Below are 23,727 nucleotides of genomic sequence, written 5' to 3'. Positions count from 1 at the left end.
AGGAAGTAGGTGCCTGGGGCAGACAATAGAAAGGGGTGGCAATTAGTCTGTTGCTGGGGCGGCACGTCCGGGTCGTCGTCATCTGCAGCTCAGTCGGCCTGCTTGAGTCTTCGGCAGCAATTCGACGGCAGGTCCTTCACTCTGGCTTCCTCTTGGGCGGCAGCTCAACTGAGATTTCCTTTTTTTTTTCGCCGCTTGGGGCAGCAAACACACTGGAGCCAACCCTGGCTCCAAGCGCTGCCCTTGCCTGCAGACACCACCCTCGGCAGCTCCCACTGACTAGGAATGGGAAACCATGGCCAATGGGAACTTTGGGGGAGGTACCCACAGGCGAGGGCAGCGCACAGAACCCTCTGCCCCAGGGGCCACATGGACACAGTGCCGGCTGCTTCCGGGAGCGGCGCAGGGCCAGGGCTGGCAGGGAGCCTGCCTTAGCCCCGCTGCGCGCCGCTGCCACCCCGGAGCCGCTCAAGGTAAGTGGCGCCAGGCCGGAGTCTGCACCCCAAACGCTTCCTGCACCCCAACCCCCTGCCTTGAGCCTCCTGCTGCACCCCATGCCCCCCTGAACCCTAACCCCCTGCACCCCAACACCCTGCTCTGATCCCCCTGCTAGCTGTGAGAGTACATATTCAAGATCCTGGGCAGAGTTGTACTCAGGGGGCTAGTTCATGCCATTGGCCATGCTGCTGCGGCTACACTGCTATTGGCAGTCAAGCTAGCTGTGATCTAGATATGTCTAAATGTGCTTCGAACACACCTCTCAATTGCAGTGTAGATATACCCAAAGGGCACGTGTACATACTACAGACTGGAGCTCGGGCTCTGCAGCCCTGGAGAAAGTGGGGGGTGAGCTTGAGAACCAAAACCACATCAAAGCAGTCTACACAGCTATTTTTAGAGCACTAGCACATGCCCTACTAGAACAAGTCAATAGACCTGGGCTTGGAGATTTTCTCCCAGATGCAGTGTAGACATGCTTTTAGTGACCAACAGTCCACAGACGGTGAGGTTAGAACAAATAGCATATTACAAAGATAAAGAAAATGATGGAAGTCCAAGAAGTCATGCCTGTATGAGAAAGGACTTAGTGGTGAAATACTTACTGAAACCAAGCAAAAGATACTGCATTTGTGCCCAAGGAATGACTCTTTTGGAGGAACAGAGCAAGACAGAGGATTGCCAGACAGGAAAACTAATGGCTGCTAAGTCAGCCAAGTGCACCTCTTAGCTTAGGATGCTGATTAAAGGGTAGCTTTCAGTCAACAGAAAGAGGTGGGTACTTTTGGTATTAGGAATGTGATTCAGTTTGAAAATATATCATGCTGGAACAGAGGTCACAAGTTGAGACATAAAACTTGATTGCACAGTGCAGGAAGTCTGTAGGAAACACTCACTGAATTCTTGCTGATCATATTAAAATAACCGAGTTTCATCTTTAAACTGATTTGAAGAGAGAAGCATTTGATAGGATTTGTTCCTAATGCAATAGAAAAAAATATCACTGATACTGATTTTCTGTTCTAAAAGCAGGATAGATGCATTGCTAGCTCACATTCTGCAGTTGGCTGGAATAAAATAAGTAGTTCTAAAATATCAGTAGTCTCTAGATTTTATGTTCTGTGGTTTACTCCGTCATGTTAAAAAGGGAAAGAACAGAAAGAGCATATTAAAGTCCATGTCAGGGACATATGGTTTGTTATGTTATATGGGTGTGGAACCTAGCAACTTCCACACTGGACACCATGTTTTATACAGTCTCTAAGATAGTTCAAATTGTGCAAACTTCATTGGGATAGTATATTTCACCAAAGAGGTGCCATCTGTTTAATCACAGATGGGATTTTCATAGCTCTCCCAGAGGATGTATTCTAGTTCATATTTCTTTTTGGCACAATTGTTAAAATTGGAATTCGATAACTCTAGCCTAAAAATCTTTTTAGCTATACAGTATTTTAATTAAAACTGTATCATTATACAAGATGTGAGAAATTGTCATAACAAAGAACAGAATAATATAATGGACTATAAGAGGTACAGAAATGTTCTAATGTAAATGCTGTGTGATCACAAAAATGGTTCTACTCAATCTGTTCACTACATAAGCCTCTTCAATTTCAGGTTAAGTTGTTTAAAATTTCCCAGGAATTCATTAGTATTTACCTCAAAAATTTATAAACGGGTGAAAATCAGTGCAAAAAATTAATTTCACAGTTCTCTGGGTAAATGTCGGGTTGAATACTGGGGGAAGGGAGGACAGAAAAAAAGCAAAAAACAGAGAAAAGTAAGAGAACAGAAAGTTTAAAAGCAGTTTAATATTGTTGTTTAATGAACTGTATATTAACAATATGTACACATATGAATGTGTGTGTATATATCTTCCATACCATGACATTGCATTTCTTTAACAGACAACCTGACATTTGCACTTAGACTAATTTATGATTAACATAAACACAGCAATCTAATGTAACGTATTGGATTTTCTTAGCATAATCAGTATTTTCATGAACTTAAATAGTCCAAAATTCAGGTGAAAAATCACTAAAATCTGAGTAATAGTTTTTGTAAATCCTGGGACCTTTTCAGTAAAAGTTGAAAACCAAAAGTCTTATCAATGCAGAAAACTTTTATGCACAAACTATTATCCTCAAGGCTTTTTTCCATGGTTGTGGAGTTATCATGAGCTTTTGAATTAAACAGTATACATTATCAGGCTGTAAAAAATATATATCTTAATAGAGCTAAACCAACACTGAAATGAAACAGGGTATTTGGAGAGCTTGAGAAGCAATATTCACAGTACTCTGCGACCTGCAGAAATTACCTCTGTGTTCCCAAGCGTTTATATAGACATAAACGAACAAATATAATCAGAATCTGTGAAAAAGGTCATAATGCATAAAAGGGAACAAAGGGAAATGCCTTCATAGCTTGAAATAATCACTATAAAAGATTTTTTAATACATAAAAATGACATTGACAGAATGGGGAAAAGTCTCACATTGAGAGTACAGGCCCAAATGACAGACTGGAAATACTGGAGGACATATGGACCTGTGGCACAACAGTCAAATTTGCGGCAGATCATTTGGTCTACTACAGGAACTGGGAAGAGACACTCACCAAGTTTAGATTCAGGTCGGATCTGAAAAGTTCTGGTGTGTTTAGACATGGTTTTATTTTGATGATCTGTAGCACATGCATAACTTAAGGCCCAAATCCTCCCATCCAGAACATACAGCCCAAACAACAGGCTGGGCAATAGATATCTGTGCATGGAGCTGGTCGCTGGGAAGAGAAGGAATGCTCACCCAGTCTAGGGAGCAACTCCAGAACCACGATATGGCTGGGACTTCAGCACTAGCAAACCTTTTCCAAGGAAGGAAATAGGAAAGTCTGTGTAGGAACAGACCCTATCCTTTACATAACTCAACTTATTGCCTGGGCACTGCATGAATAACCTCTGCACAGGCCCCTGCAAATCCTACCCCTCTTTTGCATATTAGAACTACATCAGCTCCACTGCCAGAAAGATTTTCACACCTAAGGAGCACTTAACTCTGAGTGAAAACTTCCAAGTAATATTAATTATGGAGTCACTAGTATTGCTGCCTCTATAATTAAAGTAATGTTTAAGTTTGGTAAGGACTTAGCTTTTTTTAGGCTGTCATACTGATGACAATCATTCTTGGGCATTGAGAAATAAAGATTCACATTAAGGCAAACAGATGCAACTGTCCTAAAGAGCTGACTGATTTATTATTAATCACAAGTCTCAGAAAATTTTGCTTTTTAATCCAACATTGATTGTGCCTGCAGCCTACATTTAACACAGATAAACAAGATAATGAAACAGACAAAACAAAGCCCATGTAGGAAATAACAGAGTCCTTGTAAAACACTTTGAACTGTTTCCAGTTTAGCAATTCGAAGAAAGTAGGAGAGTAGCACAGTAGTACAGATAATCTCTGCATTCCCAGAATGCTTGCTGCTATTCCCAGTGTTTTACAATTTAAGAAGCGGCCTACTTTCCATAAATAACAGAGATGACAGCATTAACATTTATATCACTAGGCAAAATTCTGCTCTCTGGTCAAAATGGCTGATGTTGGCACTGATATTCTTCTGTACTTTCGGTACGTATGAAAATATTTTGTTTTCAGAGAAAGCATAGAACTCTTGGGAATTTTACACATATAGGAGACTATCGCTGTTGAACCATGGCCTAAATATTCTCCTCTGTGCACAACTTGAGTAAATGGGTTTTACGCAATACTGCTTTGCAAGAGTCCATTAGACAAAATCCTCCACCTAAGGTTGAAATGTCAATACACCGCTTAGTGGCCCTTTTGGAGCCACTAAGGCTGCAGTGGCTTCTATGATAGCTTTTGCCTTGTATGAAGGGGTGGGTTTGGCAGAACAGAACCCTTCAGTTTCACTGTCTTTATTGCTGTCTGCATCTTCAGAGTGTACTATGCTGGTAGCATCACTATAGTTAAGGTTGAGACCTGCTTACTCTTTAAGAGCTGATTTTTCTAAGTACTCTAAATCCCACAGGCATACTCTGATTTCCTTGAAATTTCCTTTGTCTCGTTAGGGCTCTGTGTAGGGTTAATGGTCCAAACCTGTGGTTGTTTCAGCAACATGTTCCTGAGACACAACAGCCCCTAAAAAATATCATGTGATATCAAAATTATAGTTCTTATAACATTTTTTGCATATGTCCGCAGATCAAACTAGCGCACTGATTTACTCCAAACTAATATCACCAGGGCAGGTTTCAAGTCTCCTAGAGTCTGGCACCCACTGCTGCGAAATCGAAGCACATAGGGAGTAATTCTGCCAGGTGCTGAGCTCCTGCTAAGTGTCCTCTATTCCCCAGGGTTTCAGAGTTGAGAGCATTTTGCTCTCACAGGCGATGCTCAGTACACTGCAGTCAGGCCCTTAGGGAAAAGCAATAAACTCCAGTAGTTTTGACCAAACACCTTGGACTCGTTTCCTGATTTATTTCTTGTCATACAAATATGACACAACTGAAAGTGAAAACACAACCTTTATGGAAATTTGTTCCAACTGAGGCTCTACTTAAAGCGACAGCCTGCCAGTCAGGGCCGGCCTACAACATTTTGGCACCTGAGACGGAGAGCTCAAATGAAGCTCCCATGACCCCCTCGCTTGGGCCAAAACTTTGAAAGGTCTCAATTCTGCCTTTTTCCTGTTCTACTCCTCTCATGGTTCCGGTCTGCTACGTACTCCAATAAAGGAGAACTAACAACTTAAAATGCCTTTTGTTCAAATATTTGAAGTAACACTTTACTTTCAAATGCAACTTATCTTGTCTGCATAGTAAACATTGGCATTTTTATCTGTTTGAATAATCAAAGTGGTGGTTTCGGTGCCTTCTTGGTTGCAAAGATCCGAACTGCTTCCTGAAGGTCCACAGTCTGGGCCAGCTCACACTCTAATGAGATGGTTTCAAGGCCAAGCAGCCTCTCCTGTATTATTGTGGAGCATAGATGTGTTTTTATTAACCTCAGCTTGGAGAAGCTGTGTTCTCCTCTGGCAACTGTTACAGGAAGTGTTAGAAGTACGCACAGAGCAACGAAAGCATTTGGAAAGAGGGTAGTCATCTTATTTGTGAACATATATTCCTGAACAGCCTTTTGGGTTGAATCTGCTGAAATGTATCTTGAAAGGGCTTTCAGTTCATCACCTAAATCACTCGCATCAATATCACGCATGTCATCGTGTGTCAACACTGTCTCTAGTGCCCTGTATTGTTGGTCTTCTTCAGGTATAGTGAGGAGTTTTGGAATATCATATAACATCCAAATATACTCCTGTGTTCCTTGAGCTGCAAGAAATGTTCTTCAATTCACTGTATTGCACAATCTAGCACCTGGTTAAAGAATTCAACTCTGAATTGTTGTTCGGGGTCTCTCCTGGGAATATCCTGTGCCTCGTAATCAAAACATCTTCTTCTTCAGTGACTCTTGTATTCTTGAATGGGAAAATTGCTTCAGTGTCAAGTTCCTCTGTCAACGTCTGTGTACTCTTCAGAACGTTTTGAAATCCCTCATCTGACCAGTAAGAGTGTAGGTAGGACTTTGCTTTGTCCAATTGTTCCATTGCTCCAGATATATCAAGGTCAACACCTTGGAGTCTCTTGCTTACAACATTTATTTCAAACAGTACATCATGCCGCAACACTAAGCCACACAGAAATTTGAAGTTATGTATGTTTCTGGTGAGTCCATTTCCCTCTCTCATTGTTCTCCCACAAACAGTTCCTGTCATAGAATTATCCTCCATAACGGCAACTATGTCATCACCTATCTTCCCAATTTGGTGTTTGATAGGCTTTATCACCTGCACTTGACTTTCCCATCATGTGGGATTCAGTGGTTTCAGTGTCAGAGACGATGTTCCCAGATGTTGCTTCAAAATTGCATCAACTGATGGATGACAAGAGAAAAATATATAGATGCTCTGAATTACATTAAAAAACTCAGCAGCCTCATTAGAAGCTGATGCTGTATCACTGACCACCAGGTTCAATGAATGAGAACTGCATGGGACAAAAAAAGCTCAAGGGTTTAACTCTCGGATCCGTGTCTGCACTCCTCTGTTCTTTCCTCTCATGTTGGCTTCATCATCGTAGCCCTGACTTCTCATGTCAGCTATCGCAATTCCTATATTTTCCAGCTTTTAAAGACACACACTTGTTATACCAGCTCTTGTAGTATCATCAATGTCCATAAATTCTAGAAAATGCTCTCTGACAGTCACCACTGCAGGGACATTTTCACTAGGTTCTGTTGTTGTTACAAAACGCACCATTAAAGTCACTTGTTCCATATGGCTGATGTCAGGTGTGCAGTCCAGAATAACAGAGTAATATCTTGCTGACTTCAGATCTGCCACAATCTTCTGTTTGACTTTTGCTGTCACTAACTGTAAGATCTCATTTTGAATTGTTTTTCCAAGGTAGTGGCGTGTGTACATTTCTTGGGTGGTGGCTTTTCTTAGATGCTCCTGGAGTACAGCATCAAACTCAGCAATCAGTTCCCAAATTTTAAGGAAGTTTCCATTGTTTGGTACATATAGCTGATCTGAAGTGCCACACAGTGCTAGGTTTTGGGTAGCAAGCATTCTCACAATGGCCATGAGCCTTTTCAGAATATTTTGCCAGTAAAGAGACTCTGATGTAATCGTCTCCTGATGCTGATCATCTATGGTGGCCTTTAACCTTAGTCTCATCTCAAGCTCCTTCCACCTATGGAATGCTCTCTGGTGATTTGCTGCCTTCTCATGGCATGCCAGATTTCTAGCCAGATTTTTCCAGTCCTTTGTTCCTGTAGAAGCCAATGTGAATGGAACATTAGACTGGAAGAATTTGCAACAAAAACAGTATGAAGCATTCTGGGTTTTTGAGTACATAAGCCACAGCCTCTCCACTTTGTCACCATTGGAGATTTCACGCCAGTAATGTGTTGGATGGAAACTTCTACTTTAATTGTCTTTGGGGAACACGAAGTTATTCACTTGCTGTGGCCCATGCAGTACAAGGAAGTCCCTCGGGCTACTGCTCAAGTGGATCCACAGTCCTAGATCGTCTAGACTTAAGGAACTAAACTCAGCAGCAGCTGTTTCTTGTGCCTCCACCATACTCTTCGCTGATCTACACTTTTCTTCAGGAAGGTGCATGGTTACATTCATTTGAGATGGAGATATGGATGCTGCAGTAGCTACCAGGTCACCTGCACTTGACTAACTGAAAGATCAGGCATCTTCTCACCACCCACATTCTCACTGGAGCCGGAAGGCTCACCGTGAACATTTGTGTCTATGTATCTCAGGAGAGCTCCTTCCTCCTAAGATAGAAAAGCTTCCTTTGCCTTCTCTCTGTCATGAACATACAGCTAAGGATAGCAGTAAATCTCTCCTTTACCTGTAAAGGGTTAAGAAGCTCAAATAACCTGGCTGGCACCTGACCAAAAGGACCAATAAGGGGAGAAGATACTTTCAAATCTAACAGGGAAGGTTTTTGCTTTGTGTGGGTGCTCTCTCTGAGACAAAGAGAGACCAAGCAAGTAATCCAGCTCCTACCGAAATGATACGTCTAATATTACAGAAATAGTAAGCAATAGCAAGGAAATGCATTAGATTATCTTTTGTTTTAGCTTATGAATTTTCCCTGTGCTAAGAGGGAGGTTTATCCGTTTTCGTAACTTTGAAGTTTTGCCTAGAGGTGAAATCCTCTGTTTTAAATCTTGTTACCCTGTACGATTACCTTCCATCCTGATTTTACAGAGGATGCTTCTTTTACTTTTTTTTCTTTATAATAAAGTTCTGTTTTTTAAGAATCTGATGGGTTTTTAGTGTCCTAAAAACCCAAGGGTCTGGTCTGTGCTCACTTTGTTTACCTATCTGGTTGGTAGATTATTCTCAAGCCTCCCCAGGAAAGGGGGTGAAGGTGTTTGGGGGGATATTTGGGGGACTGCAAGTGGTCCTTTTCCTGAATCTTTGTCTAACTCACTTGGTGGTGGCAGCAGTACTCATCCAAGGACAAGGAAGCATTTGTGCCTTGGGCAAGTTTTTAACCTAAGCTGGTAGAAATATGCTTAGGGGGTCTTTCAGGCGGGTCCCCACATCTGTACCCCCGAGTGGGGAGGGAACCCTGACATTTTCTTTTTCTGAATGCTGTCCCAGAAGGGCATTTTTTTTCACCCATGACTGCTGTTCTGTGCCAGCTATAGTGGCCCTCAAAACTCAACTGAAGGGGACAAATAAGGAGTCTGGTAGCAGGGCCTGAGTGAGGGAAGAGATCAGTGTCTTAAGGGCCTAACTGGCTCCTACTACTTCAGTTGACTGCCTGTTCTCAAGTGAGTTCAGGGAAACAGCAGGAAATAGGAAGCTCCCTGAGAAGCTGGTGTTAATCAGTCCAGGCTCCTGGAGTGCTAGACAGGTACATAAGAGGCTCCTCCTCCTCTCTCTCCCTGCAGCTCCTGCTGCTTTCTGTTATTCCTTCTCACCTTTTCTCCTGCCTGCCTGCCATGTCTCTTGTGCCTTCTTTCCTCCAGCACAGCACTCTACCATTTTTGCATCTAGAGCAGAGAGAATACATATGCACCAGCAGCAGATACAATTTTCTACATTCTGGGTCCTAGTGGTGCCCCTCTGCATAGTCTGGCACCTCAGGCAGCCACCTCAGTTCGCCTCATGGTAGGCCAGCCCTGCTGCCAGTCATTAAAAGAGAAAAATGCCAGGTTGTTTTTTCAAGAAACATATATTGTTCCATTGCCTGCAGAAAAACTCAAAGCCCGTTCACGTCTAATTTAAATTCCTTTTTACAGTGTTTGGTTATTTAACTATATCAGATAAATCTTAGCAGTGTCTTCCAGAAAGAAAGATGTGCATGAAAACTACTGAAATAATGTCACCTGGATTTTCAATAAAAAAAATTCTCCAGTGGTACTTACAGGATTTATATTAAAAATACTAATAGTTCTAGGCAGAAAATTTAAACCAAAATCAGGCCTGAATTTCTTTCAAACATCTTAGAATAATCCCTTAAGGTTCTTTTTTTTCCAATTGGAAGGTCCTTCTCATTCCTGCTTCCCTTTCCTATCATGTGTTTTCGTCTCACCATCCCATAGCACAGTGACTGTCCCTGTGCTGGATGTCGCTTCCTTCGGAGTCTGCCAATGCTGCTCTGAGAAGAATCACTGGAAAGTAACTGAGACACTGAAAAGCAACCCTGGCTGACATGGCCTTGATCCTGCATTCCTTGTACATCCAACGCTCCCTGTGATGTCAATGCAGGACTGAGCCCCTTGGGAGCTCGGGATCCAAACTCAGACCCTCCCATGTGCTGTAACAGTGCCACAAATCCATCAGCCCAGGCACTGCACATAGTTTTGAATTCAAAATAACACAGCATTAAGACTGGATTGGAATTCTAACCCTACTTCTAGAGACTATGTGCCTAATCCAAAACCCACTGAAGTTAACAGAAAGCCTCTCATTAACGTTGATGGAATTTGGATCAGGCCTACAATACGAGCTCAAGTAGATATGAAATAAACACACCCTTTGACACACACTGTTCTGACAGCAAAATATTAACTATTTAGCTGAACCTGGCAGGGTGGGGCCAAGTCACCAAAGAACTCTTATGTTCTTCCAAGGTACTCCTAGTCGCAGTCGGTGTTAGGGCTAGTGATTTGTTCATATTCTGTCTAATTAGTATTGAACAATGCCCTGACACAGCATTAAGGGCACTGTGCTATTGGAGTTTCCATGTTCCAGAAAAGACCAAAACAAAACAGAAGACACTGATTACTTATGCTCATAGAAATTATTTCACTTTTAGTAAGAGTTGAGTGTTAAACATGGTGTCTTTGGAAAAATTCCAATCCAGGTAATTAGTTATATCCTGTCTCCCTAAATTCTTCCTGAAGTTTCTGTTTGATTCGGAATTCTCCTCTTCCTAAATTGCTGTGTAGTGTGGCTGTGCATTGTTAAACAGCTATTGTATTCCACTCCAGAGGTGGTTACATTTCAACAGTTTGTGATGTCCTCATATAAACGTCCCTCTGTCACGGAGTGTGGGGGAGACAAGGCCCTGCGCCCTTGGCTTCCTGCGATTCACTGTGACTCTCAGCCAGACAGTAGAACAGAAGGTTTATTAAATGACAGGAACACAGTCCAAATCAGAGCTTGTAGGCATAAACAGAACCCCTTAGTCAGGTCCTTCAGGGGGAGGGGGGGAGCTTAGACCCCAACCTTGGGGTTCCCTCCGATTCCCCAGCCAGCCCAAGACTGAAGAACCCCCTCCAGCAGTCTCAATCCCCCCAACCCCCTGCTCCTCCTCCAGCCTTTGTCCAGTTTCCCGGGCAAAGGTGTCACCCGGCCCAACCTCCCTCCTGGCTCAGGTTACAGGCTCAGGTATCATTCCTCAAGAAAAGTCATCCCCTGCTATCCTATGCCTCATGCAGACAGTCCCAGTAAAACTAGAAGACATTCCCAGGTCAGTCTGCCCCGCTCCCTACTGCGTCACACCCCCAAAGGCATATTCTGAGGTTCAATAGTGTAACATTAATAAAGCACTTTGAGTTCCTTAGATGGGCAAGGCTACATCAGTCAAAACAGACGTTAAATAAAAAGCTCTGATACTATCCAAAGGATTGGAATTTATTTGTTTAGATTATTTATATACAGTGGCTCAAATAAAAGTTCTTTTCTCCACTATGGAAATCCTTTGTGACAGTGCCCAACATGGATGAAGCATGATTTGCTCTTGCATTACAGAAGAGACCAAGCCATATTTTAATCCACTTCCGTATCTAGCTACAGTCTTGAACTTTGCAGGGCTGTGTCACAATTCCAGAGCATGATGAAAACATAGTTCTGCTTCATCCATGCTGGGATACACAAATGTGTACTGGGAAATACCATATTGTGATTAGCTCCAAAACGGTGGGATCCATGGTGGGGTGTACCATGCAGCCTCGAACCATCACATGTTTTGTAAAGGATCTGCTCAGTATAACAACAACAAAAAAAAACCACATATCCCTCTCTATTCGCAGTACTGAAGGCTGCGAACCTGCTGTGTTATTCAAGTGTATAACAAAAAGAATGGGGAGAAAACTCACAAAATGGGAAGGAAGGGATGCAGCATAACTCCACCCCACTATACTCTGGGTAATCCAGTTAACCCGTAAGTAAGGCTGCGAGTCTGTCATGGAGGTCACGGATTCCATGACTTTCCATGACCTCCGTGACTTCTGCAGCGGCCAGCAGCAGCAGTTTGGGTGTGTGTGAGAGGGCTCAGGGCTAGGAGGTTTGGGGGGGATGGGCGCTTACCTTGGGGTGGGGGGCTCCCCAGCTTGGCCCTGCAGCTCCAAGGCGGCAGAGGGGCCAGGGGGCTCAGTGCGCTGCCCACCCCCACAGCTCCCATTGGCTGTGGTTACCAGTCAATGGGAGCTGCACAGCCGGTGCAGCACGCGGAGCTCTCTGGCCTCTCTGCCACCTAGGAGCTGCAGCCAGGATAGGCAGAACTGGGTAGGGAGCCCAACCCCACCCCCAGCACCAGCAGGGGTCCCGGGCCACCCGCCACTGCCCGCCCCGCCTAGCACCAGCGGGGGTCCCGGGCCGCCCGCCGCTGCCCGCCTAGCACCAGCGGGGGTCCCGGGCTGCCCACCGCTGCCCGCCCTCTCCCCTCCCAGCAGCACCAGCGGGGTTCCAGACTTCCCAGCCACTGCTCGGCCCTCACAGCACCAGTGGGGTCCCAGGCCACTTCCCCCAGCACCTCCAGCACTCCTGGACCACCCCCGCCCCGAGAGCATAACCTCCTTCACAAGTTTTAGTCAGTTGTATATAGTAAAAGTCATAGACAGGTCACGGGCAATGAATTTTTGTTTACTGCCAGTGCCTTGTCCATGACTTACTTAAAATACCCATGACTAAAATGTAGCCTTAATTATAACCACTTTACTACAATACATTTTCTCTCTTATCCAGCTTTCAACAAATGGCATAAGTGAACAAAAAGTTATCAAACTATAATAAACAAAAACTAACTTCCTTACCACATGCTCTAGAACAGGGGTAGGTAACCTGTGGCACGCGAGCTGATTTTCAGTGGCACTCACACTGCCTGGGTCCTGGCCACCGGTCTGAGGGGCTCTGCATTTTAATTTAATTTTAAATGAAGCTTCTTAAACGTTTTAAAAACCTTATTTACGTTAGATACAACAATAGTTTAGTTATATATTATAGGCTTATAGAAAAAGACCTTCTAAAAACATTAAAATGTATTACTGGCATGCGAAACTTTAAGTTACAATGAATAAATGAAGACTCGGCACACCACTTCTGAAAGGTTGCTGACCCCTGCTGTAGAAGCCTCTTCAGACTGGAGACAAAACTCTTTTAGCCTTTGCTTGTAACTATGTTTTCAAAATATATTTAAACATACATGATTCAGACATGGTTACAACAATCCCTACTTACAGTATGACTTATTCAGACAGTTTGTATTTGAAAAGCAAATGGTCTAGTTGATCAGAAGGAAGAAGTTAGTGTTCCAAAGTGATGTTCTCCCTCCTGTGTGTACCCAGTCCTGGAACAGGAACTTGGATTCCTATCCTACATATTACACTGTTTAAAAAAAAAAAAAAATTACCCACACTACTAAACCAGAGAAATGTGTGTGTACGGAAAAGCACTGCCAAGCCACTGCTATATCAAAACATCCTCACCCTGAAATCTCCCCACAAGTAAAGTTCTGGTCAATTCTCTGAGTAATAACATGTCTAGGACAGAAAGTTCCTCTGACTAGAACATTTGCACGCTGCTTAGTCACATAAATAAACAGTATTATTAGTAAATACGTAGCTGTTTTAGTGTTTGTTTTAAGAAGAACCCACATGCAAATCTCAGTATTCCCAGTCTCTCTTACTTGGGTAATGCTTTACATTTAATAGAAATTTTTGAGTGCTATCTAGGGGCAAAAAAATTTGCCAAAGGACTTTTGAGGACTGTTGTACAGTACAAAGCAGAGGCGAGCAAACTACAGCCCGTGGGATCGTCCCGTCCGGCCCTTGAGCTCCCGGCTGGAGAGGCTAGCCCCCAGCCCCTTCCCCGCGGCCTCAGCTCACCGTTCCGCCTGCACTCTGGGCAGTGGGGCTGTGAGTTCCTGCCCAGCAGTGCAGCTGCGAGAGCCGCCAGGTGTAGTGTATTAAATTGCTCCTTGTAGGAACGCGCTACATAGGGAACACCAGGTCTAGCAGCCTTAAGTAGTACACTGTAAGTAGCACATTCCTATAGGGAGCAATTTAATACACTACATGGGCCCACCATACAGCTTCGGAACCCTAATGTGGCCCTCAGGCCAAAAAATTTGCCCACCCCTGGTATAAAGCATTTCTAGAACACATTTAGTGTAACCTGAAGATGCAGCGAAGAACTGGGACACTATGGGCCAGATTTTTAAAGGTATTTAGGTGCCTTAAGATAGGCAACTAATGGGATTTTCAAAAATGTCTAGGTGCCATGGCAGTTATGCACCTAGGTGTTTTTGAAAATCCCACTAAGGTGCCTCTGTGCATCCTTAGGTGCCTAAATACCTTAAAAAACTTGGTACTATGGAACTTCTTTTTTGAAGAATTTATGCTTTTTGTTATTTAATTTTTTAACCCTTTTGGGATGCGAAGAAATCCTTCCAACTACAAGCTAGTGCAGTTGTATTGTCTGTAGACAGGGGAAAAAATGGCTTTAAGACAGGGGTGAATGGACTATATGGGGAATCCCATTACAAATGACTAGATTTTACAATTTAGTGAAAATGCAAAACAGCGCTAAAAACCTCACCAATGGTGCTTAAAATAAAATCCTCACCAATAGTGCTTAAAATAAAACAGTGCTGTAATAGGAGGGAGGTACAGCATGAACCAATGTTTGCAGACTAAGGGCACTAGGTGTGAGAAGAAGTAACAGCACCACCCAATGGTTATAAATGCCTTAGTTCTATTTCAAGCAATGACTGAGAACTGGGAGAGGGATGCATTTGCCGATGTGTTGGTTCCTCATTGGCCTGTAGGTAGCATGACATCACTGACATTAGCCCTGCTATCACAATAGCAGTCTTGTTGGTCTATCTTTTGGTACATTTCAAATCATTAAAACAACTTTCAGTATGAGTTTGCAGTTTAACAAAAGGAGGTCCAGAAAGATTCAACTATACTTAGAATTTTTCATGGATGTGTCTCAAATTAATTTTGAAACTTTCAGGTACCACTTCCCTACAGCACCTAGTTTTTCTCACATCAAAGATACCGACAAATTGGAAAATTAAAGCAGAAAGCTGCAACATGGATTGATTTATGAGAAAAGATTAAAAACTAACAATTTCTATTTTGGCTAAACAGTAATTAAAAATTATAAATTATTCTTATGTATGTGTAAATACTAAGGAGGGAGAGAAGAAATGCTTTGTCCTAGAGGACGTGGAGTAATGGAACAAAATTACACCAAAGAAAATATCCTAATAGCAAGATATATTAGATTATGGAATATTCTCCCAAGACTACCAATGAAAGTTCCAAAAGTTGAAAGAAGCAAGAGAGAAATAGCTGCCCAGCAGCTATGCCAACTACATTTTAAAAGGGTGGTTAGGAGTTAGGACAAACAGTAAATGTTGCTTACTAGTACTCCCTTTTCTGCAGTTTCTCACACACCAGCTTTGTTCCTGGTTTCTTAGTTTTTCAATGTATTTAGCCTAATTTAGAATTCATAATTAAAAATGTCCTAGTAGGGCATGTCCTTTTGACGTTATCGCAGGAGGTACTCACACGTTACCTTAAAAAAAACTTGGTCCCCAATCCTGCAAGCTGGCAGATCCCTGTGCTCTCAGTTACAGTAATCAGAGCAGGTGGCAACAGCAGTGTTGCAAGGCGATGAGCTCTTGAGGAAACGGTATCAGAACGTGTAATACAGTCCGTACGTTCTTATGTGACTGTACCATGTTGTGCGCAGAGTGACGATCTCTTGATACTGCATGCTCATGGTGGTGCAGCGAAGCCCTTTCGGTGCGAGGTCAGTGCGCTGTGGTGCAGGGCTGACACGTAGGTGTGAAACCACTACAAGGCCAGCAGTGAGCCAGCAGGGTGAGGTCACCGTGGGCCGTTGCTGGGTCACTTCAGAGCACGGCTAGCGGGAGGCGCTGATGGCTGCACTGGTACCGTGGGACAGACTGACTGAGGCAGCTCCACTGGGCCAGGCCCAGCTGCCATCTCCTGCCCAGGGGCACCTGTGACGCTTTATGCAAAGGGCTGCATAGGCGAATTCGCTGGTTACAGTTAATTGTCGGTGGTGAGAGAGAGCGGCCGCGGCAGGCGGGGCGGGGCCTGAGCACTGACCCTGCTGGCACATCAGAGACCTGGCTCGCGCCACCACTGGGCTGCCTGTGAACCATAACGGCTGCCCTCACGGGATGGCCAGGGCTGTGGCGGGCGCGGCGGGGCGAGAGCTGGCCGTGAACTCGGGGCTGCGACCCAGGCCACCTTCCCCCGACCCGGATACCGGTGGGGGGATGTTCCGCCCTCCGGCCGGCTTGTTCAGCATCTCTGCGCGCTTACGCCGCTCCACCCCGCACCCACGTCGCCTGCCTCTCTGGAAGCAGGTGGAACGTGACCCCTCCCCCGCACCCATCGCCTTCCACGTCGGCCCGGCCTAGTGACCCGGAAGCGATCCCCGCTCTGCGGAAAGGAAATATTTTCTCCGGCGTTTCTTTAATACGACGCTTCTTGTCGGAATCCGCTCGTTTAGACAGCGGAAGCTAGCCGCTTTCCGGGGCGTTTCGGAGCCGCCAGGAGCGGAGAGGCTGCAAGTTGACCCCGGAAGGACTCCGGGCAGAGGCACGCCCGCCCTTCGGCTCTGTGTGCTGAGTGTACGTTGGCTGCCTCAGCTACGGGTCCCGGGCAGGACCAGCGGTAGGTCGCTTGCTCGCTCGCTCGGCTGGTCTCGGCGATGGCTCCGAAAGGCGGTAGCGGGGCCCGGCAGCAGTCGGAGGAGGACCTGCTCCTGCAGGACTTCAGCCGCAACCTCTCGGCCAAGTCCTCGGCGCTCTTCTTCGGCAACGCTTTCATCGTGTCCGCCATCCCCATCTGTGAGTGCGCGCGCGGCGAGCGAGCGGGGCTCTCCGTGAGCCGCCATCCCCATCCCTGAGGGGCCGGGCGGGCGGGCTCGGCTCCCGCCGCTTCCTTTCCGGCCTGGGAGCCCCGGGTGAGGGGTCGTGGCTCGAGGCAGCCTCCGTGGTGGCGACGTGGCACGTTGGGGAGGGGGTCTGAGCCGTGAGTGCATCGCGGCTACGTCCTGAGCCGGAGCCCTCAGGCAGCGCCAACCCCCATTGCCCATCTTCCAGCACTGGCAGCCGGCTGCCCCCTGCCCGGAGAAGGGAGACGTGACCGCGGGGCCGTTAGCGTCCATGCGAAGCAGGGGGTCCCGATTCACACCTCCCGCTCTGAAATTGCAGCGCCCTCTGTGGCATCTGTTCCAGCAAGGATTACCTTGGCCTTTAGCTTCCCCACGCTTAACTGCGTGGCAGTGGGGTTGGAACGGTTTGTGTAGCGGGGGTGCTGACAGCCATTGAACAAAACTGTAAATCCTGTAGATGATGGAAACCACTTCAAGACAGCCGGTGCTTCCGCACCCCTAGTTCTAGCACCCTTGCTGTGAGAGTGTCACAGATGAGCCCCATAAAACATAGATCTTCTCTGCCTCAGGGAACTGACTTTTTAAAAAATTGACAACCCTGTCCTCTTAGCTCTGTCTTATTTCTATCCCACACATCTGACTAATTCTAGATCAAGTGTAGTGAGGACAAAAATGTTAGTAACCTGTCTCAATGGGGGAGTGAATAAATCTTTATGAATATTCTGGGTTTTTAGGGCTGTACTGGCGGATTTGGCACATGGATCTTGTTCAGTCTGCAGTCCTATACAGTGTAATGACCCTTGTCAGTACATATCTGGTAGCCTTTGCGTACAAGAACGTCAAGTTTGTTCTCAAACACAAGTAAGTTTGCCAACAATTTGAATGCATCTTTTCATAACAGAGATAGTGAAATTAACATTTACAGTGGGTTGTTTATTCAACATTTTACCCAATTCTGGCATATTGAATATGGCCCAACTCCCTGAAGTATCATTTGCCACTAGGACGAGCATCTTAAAGGACTAGTCGGGTGTTTACTGCAAGAAGGAGATTCTCTAAGAACGCATCTCCTCTTCTACTCCAAAATGTAATTCTAGTTAAAAAGTATTTGTTTTACATAAGGATTGGAGTAACTTTTCCATGACTTCTGGTATTTGCATTGGTCAGTGAATTGTCCTAACTCTTGATTGAATGGAGTTCTTAAGCATCAAGCTCAGATTTTGATTGGTAAATTTGTGCTGAAAATCCTAAACCAACAGAATAAAAATTAAAATGTCATTGGTTTCATTGTGGATATGAGTATCCTCAGCCAAGTGAATGACTGCTGTCTCAAAATGTCTCTGTGCTGAGGGTTTATGAGATTATTACTTGAAAATCATGCTTAAGTCTGTTTTTACAATTGTTGCATGTAACTCCTGAGATAACTGTAGCTGAAAGATCAGAGGGAAACCATTTTTTTTTTAAGTTGTCCGTGATTTGATGGCCTTGACACCAAACATACAAGAAAGGTGATACTATTTCTCTTACATTGGCAATAGATTTCTACTGTTTGTGTAGGTCTATCCCATTTCTGTGTGGAAAGACATTTTTAACTAAAAGGGAAAAAAAACAATTTTGGTAAAGGTCTCATGGGCAGCTATAGTACCATAAACTACATTTGATTTAATTCTTTAAAAATCAACTAGCTTTCACTTGATGTCTGTTTAATGTGGTACAAAGTTGCTAAATGTTTTGGTTTGGTTTTGACTCCATAATGTAAATGGGATGAAACTGTAGTTTAGATCAGAATCAAAATATGAAAGTTCATAACTCATATTTTTGCAGAGTAGCCCAAAAGAGAGAAGATGCTGTTTCCAAAGAAGTTACTCGCAAACTTTCTGAGGCAGACAATAGGAAGATGTCTCGCAAAGAGAAGGATGAGAGGTAATCTCCTTTAATTCACATTGTAATGTTTCATAATATTTTTTATGAATAGGATCCTAATTTTAAAGGCCCATGATAGGATATTAGGCACTGTCTGTTGCTTCATGACTTGAGAAGACATCTACAATCAGTGGGAACTCTGCAGCTGATGGAGCCCATGGTGAAGCACTTTTGAGCTGAGGCAGGGTTGTTAACAGAAAGTCTGTCTTTGGAACTGTCAGGGTTCCCTCCCCACTCTGATCGCTGGGGTGCAGATGCGGGGACCCACATGAAAGACCCCCTAAGTTTATATTTCACCAGCTTAGGTTAAAAACTTTTTCCCAAGGCACAAATTCCTTCCCTTGTCCTTGGACGGTATTGCTGCCACCACCAAGTGATTCAGGAAAAGGACCACTTGGAGTTCCTATTTCCCCAAAATATCCCCCCAATCCGTTTCACCCCCTTTCCTGGGGAGGCTTGAGAATAATATACCAACCAATTGCCTTTAATAAAAGTACAGACCAGACCCTTTATGTTTAGGACAGTAAAAAACAATCGGGTTCTTAAAAGCAGAACTTTATTATAAAGGAAAAAAAAGTAAAAGCAGCACCTCTATAAAATCAGGACGGAAGGTAATTTTACAGGGTAATAAAAAGATTTAAAACACAGGGGATTCCCCTCTAGGCTCAACTTCAAAGTTACAAAAACAGGAATAAACCTCCATCTTAGCATAGGAAAAATTCACAAGCTAAAACAAAAGCTAATCTGATGCATTTCCTTGCTATTACTTACAGTTTCTGTAATTTTAGATGTATTATTTCAGTAAGAGCTGGGTTACCTGCTTGGTCTCTGTCCTGAGAGGGAACAAAAACAAAGAGCACAAAACAACGCCCTCCCCCCCCCCCCCATATGAAAGTATCTTCTTTCCCCCTTGGTCCTTCTGAGTAGGTGTCAACTAGGTTAATTGACTGATTAACCCCTTACAGGTAAGTGATTCTGTACCTTTGGCCAGGAGGGATTTGATGTTACTGCATATATAAAGGCTGTTATCCTTCCCTTTACATTTATGACAGGAACGCTTTATCAAGAGGGGATCAGAGAGGTCAAGACTGACTGTATTTGAAATGTGAAAACCCAGCTTTTCATAAAAAGCCTTGCTATAACTGAATCTGAACAATAGATATTAAAAAAAAAAAAGAGTAGCTATATTAAGGAGTGGTGAAGGTTAGATCCTTTATAGACAGACAAAGTGGATCTCAAATTTATATTTAATAACTAAGAACTTTAGTGATGGGTATATTAGGAATACTTTCTAGTTTAATATCTATTAAAAAACTTATGACACTTATGACGAATATTTCTGGAAATTGAACCATCAGCTTTTTAGAGAAGGATCATGTTTTCCCTTGGATTGACAGCATGGGTATTGTACCTGCAGAATAATGAGTATTCAGCTCAATGTAGTAATAAAGGTTCAATTTTTGTGATCTTTGGACCCAGATTCTTGAAAAACATACATGACTTAAGTATGTATATGTATAGTCAATAAATATGGGTTATTCCTGTACTAGCTTGTCAGGCCTCAAGTACCACTGACTGCATTTTCTGTTAGAAGCAGTCTGAAAACTGTCAGAGGAGCAGTATGTGTGCAGCTAGGCAGGGAATGTCTTTTTGTATAATTAATAAACTTGGTTATTTGGGACCCAATTGTGCCCTTGTGGTTTCCTCATATTCTGTTATGTAAAGAAGAAAAGAGACAACAGTGTTTAACCGCATTGCATGCATCTGATTTTATTAATTTATCAGTGACAGAAACGAAATATAGTCCTATTATGGTGACTTTTGATGTTAACTCATTCTGTCATGGTAAAAGGTATTTTATCAAGAGGTTTCAGCATGTCCTTTTTTTACTGACATAAAAGGTGCCATCTCTCTGAAGGAGTGCTGCAATAGTGGTGTTAGTATCCAGATTTGTATTAATCTACAGATATTTAAAATAATTTATTTGCATTTATACATAGAATTCTGTGGAAAAAAAATGAAGTTGCAGATTACGAAGCAACAACATTTTCTATCTTCTACAACAACACCCTCTTTCTCGTCTTGGTCATTATTGCTTCATTTTTTCTATTGAAGAATTTCAACCCCACCGTGTATCCTTTACTATTTCACTGTAAACGATCTGAGAACTGTTCACAAGTTTATTATTGATAGCCATGTAGTTTTGTAATTTAGTTTGTCCAGTAACATTTGGGCATTAAGTTATAGAACAGTCTAAATAGAGATTACCAAGGCAGCTCCAACCCGTGCTTGCATGCTGATGGTTTTTGTTCTCATTTAGGATAGAACGTACTTGGGTGTCTCATTTGAACTCTATGAAGAAGCTGCCGTGATATGGATAACTTGATACAATGGTGTGTGCTGCAGTAAGAGCTAGTTAACATTTATATGGAACTGCCTTATGGTATAGTCTTGTCAGGAAATTTAAATGTTACTTGCTGTGGGTTGTCATGTTACGGGATATTTTTTTCCTACTCTGCAGTAATTTCTTGAATGTGAAATAATTTCCTCCAGATCTGAAGTCGCTTATTTTATGCAGCACTAATTTGATGCAGTATTCAAGATAGGATGCCTGTTAACAGCATTTAAAACTTCTCTTTGGGGGTTAGTCTAGGCTTTGTTTTTTAAAGTTAATGCACGCTTATAAATAGGCTTAATTCCTAATAGTGTCTCTCTCTAAACTAGACATCAAGTATGCTGCAGTACCTATTGCAAAACTCTGTTCCACCCTTTCTCTTCAGACTCCTACTGTAGATGTTTATTGCAAGAGATGTTAGTTGTGGAAGTTTACATCCTTAACCTTTTCCCCACAGAAACTACATTCTGTCTATAAGCGCTTCATCTGGACTGATTGCCCTGCTGTCTACAGGCTCCAAATAGACAAAACAGTGGTCATCTATTCATATTTGTGGGTGGATCCAATTTCATTAAAGACTTAAGGGTGGGAAATATAAACAGTCTGAAAACTTGAGCTTTTTTACAACAATAAATGTAAAGCAAACTTTGAATTTAGCTTTGGTTACTTGATAAGAGATTGTTGAAATGAAATTGAATGAATCAAACTTAAGTGGCGGAAGGAAGGAAATGTACCATATCAAAAGCTGTAATAAGCTTAACTCCTTGGAAGTACTTTGTAATCATAACGAGGATGATTTGTCAAATGTTTCTGTTGGAGTTTCCATAAACTGGATTAGGCTATCACTCCAAAGCACAGAAAATAACCATACTCTGAACTCTGACAGACTTGCAAATATGATGGGTTTTTTTGATATGTATAAAAGAGCTTAATCCATTAGTTACAAAAGTGACAATCCATCTCTTAGTACTTATCATTTGAAATTTTTTAATAAAAAGTTCAAGAATACTTACTGTAGTGGGCTTCTTGATATTTACCTTCTAAATTTCTAAAGTTTTCAGGTGGAAGACTATAAGTAGAACTCTGTGATTGTGGCAGCCTCACCTTGCCCTGTGGAGTTGTGCTTCAGAGTAAAAGCTTCCATGTTGCTTTTTAAAATAAACCAAGTCCCTGGTCTAGCAAAGAACCTTGAAAGTATGACCCAGAAATAAGCCTAAAGAAAGTTCTGTTGGAAAATATCCTGAAACAGCTGTGAATGTGAATTAACCTATTGGGATGAATGGGTTAAGTCAAACCTAAAGATGAGAATGAAAATGTCAGTATTTTAACTGTAGTAGATTATACCTTCCTGGCACCCCTGGGGACAAAGGAAAAAGGGTAGTAGTGCTCTTGTATCCTTGACCATGGTATTGCTGAGCGGTTGTCCTGGAGTCTTCCAGCAGTGTTGCCCAGGACATTTGCCTCCTTTCCAGTGTGCATGTGGGGGAAGAGGTAAAGTAGTCGAGATGAAAGTCAGGAGCTCACAAAAGGCAGAGTCCAGGGTTTTGGGAAAGCAAAGGAAGAAAATGAACCACCCACTCTCCTTTCTGAAGGGTCCTGGGCAACCAAGGGTCTCAAGTGGTCTCAAGTCCCTAGTCTGCCACCCTGCTCCATTAGTGTGCCACCTCCAGCTGAGCTGGAATCCTCCCTTTTAAAGGACCTGCCCTTTTCCAGGTTTGACACACCTCACAGGTGTGCTGGATTGGGGCTGACTGCCCAGTGGATGTCTTTAACCCCTTTTTGACTGGGGATGGGGATATTCTAGATTTTCCTACCAATGTCCCTAGTCAAGAACCCCAAACTGCTCTGCTACTTGCTCAAAGCTCCAATTGCTCTCCTTCTCTTCCCCCCAACCCCGCCCCCTGCATACCAAAACTTATAGCTAACACAATGGCCGTGTTGCCTATACAAATCTGTGGCATCGTAAAAACTGAACATAGGGACAGGTTAAAATAAAATGCAATACTGAAATACGAGATGTGATACTATACTATATTTCCATCTACAAGGAAGAGTAACTGCCTTTTTAATAAAGCCTCTGCAGAGCTTCTAGCTTGCAGTCCCAGAGTGTGGCAGGTATTGGGTCTGGCTTGCCTTAAAGTATGCAGGGTTTGTCTAAGTATTTTACAGGGAGAAGCGTAAAGATGACTTTCAGAGGGGGAGAAAGTTTGGATGTGTTTTTGGTTTTTTCTGCTGCTGCAGAAAGATGTCTTTCAAAAAATTGTTCTAGACTCTTTCAGATGTTCACACCTTGAATTGTGGTCTTTTCTGCCCTGTGCCACTGGAGAACAGTGGGCTTAACATCACAGGTAAGGACTGCCTCTTACTCTGTTTGTACAGGGCCTAGCACAATGGGATTCATTATACTTTAAGAACAACAACAACAAACCCCCACTTCTGCACTAAGGTAGAGTTATGGGGAGGATAGAAAACAAAAAGGAAGAACAAGGCAGAATACATTTTGGGCCCTAATCCATCCAACACACAAGTAGTACCACTGACTTTTAAATGGGACTACAGTACTCACATGCATAGTTAAGAACAGGTATTTGCAGGAGAGGGACCTAGACTTCCAGCCTTTTAGGAAGTTCCTGATATTTTTCTCTAGGTGACAGGTTATCAACAATGAAATGCTGTTACTGTCAGCT

General features: G+C 43.3%; 2 protein-coding genes across 5 annotated transcripts in view; one reads left to right on the top strand and one right to left on the bottom strand.

Annotated features, from left to right (window-relative positions):
* The window catches only part of TIPARP (TCDD inducible poly(ADP-ribose) polymerase), a 60,460-nt gene extending 44,245 nt beyond the window's left edge, over window positions 1-16,215 (bottom strand). Inside the window, exons 1-3 of one of the 4 annotated variants that reach the window (XM_050965934.1) lie at window positions 15,367-16,192; window positions 13,021-13,167; window positions 9,036-9,107 (exon numbers count right to left, since the gene is read on the bottom strand). The gene's annotated coding sequence lies outside the window, so the exon portion shown is untranslated. Of the gene's footprint in view, window positions 1-9,035; window positions 9,108-13,020; window positions 13,168-15,366 lie in introns of all 4 variants that reach the window. The other 3 variants (XM_050965936.1, XM_050965937.1, XM_050965932.1) reach the window with 3 other exon arrangements.
* A 159-nt stretch (window positions 16,216-16,374) lies between these two features.
* SSR3 (signal sequence receptor subunit 3) lies at window positions 16,375-22,048 on the top strand. Its single transcript, XM_050966188.1, has 5 exons — window positions 16,375-16,675; window positions 17,457-17,583; window positions 18,547-18,645; window positions 20,646-20,777; window positions 21,498-22,048. Exons 1-5 carry the CDS (start codon window positions 16,537-16,539, stop codon window positions 21,562-21,564), a joined length of 564 nt encoding a protein of 187 aa, XP_050822145.1. The 5' UTR covers window positions 16,375-16,536; the 3' UTR covers window positions 21,565-22,048.
* Window positions 22,049-23,727: the final 1,679 nt, after the last annotated feature.

Source organism: Gopherus flavomarginatus, chromosome 8 (genome assembly GCF_025201925.1).
Source record: "Gopherus flavomarginatus isolate rGopFla2 chromosome 8, rGopFla2.mat.asm, whole genome shotgun sequence".
Classification (NCBI taxonomy): Eukaryota; Metazoa; Chordata; order Testudines; family Testudinidae; genus Gopherus; species Gopherus flavomarginatus.
Note: the sequence above shows the minus strand (reverse complement) of the source record. Positions and strands in the feature narration are given on the sequence as shown.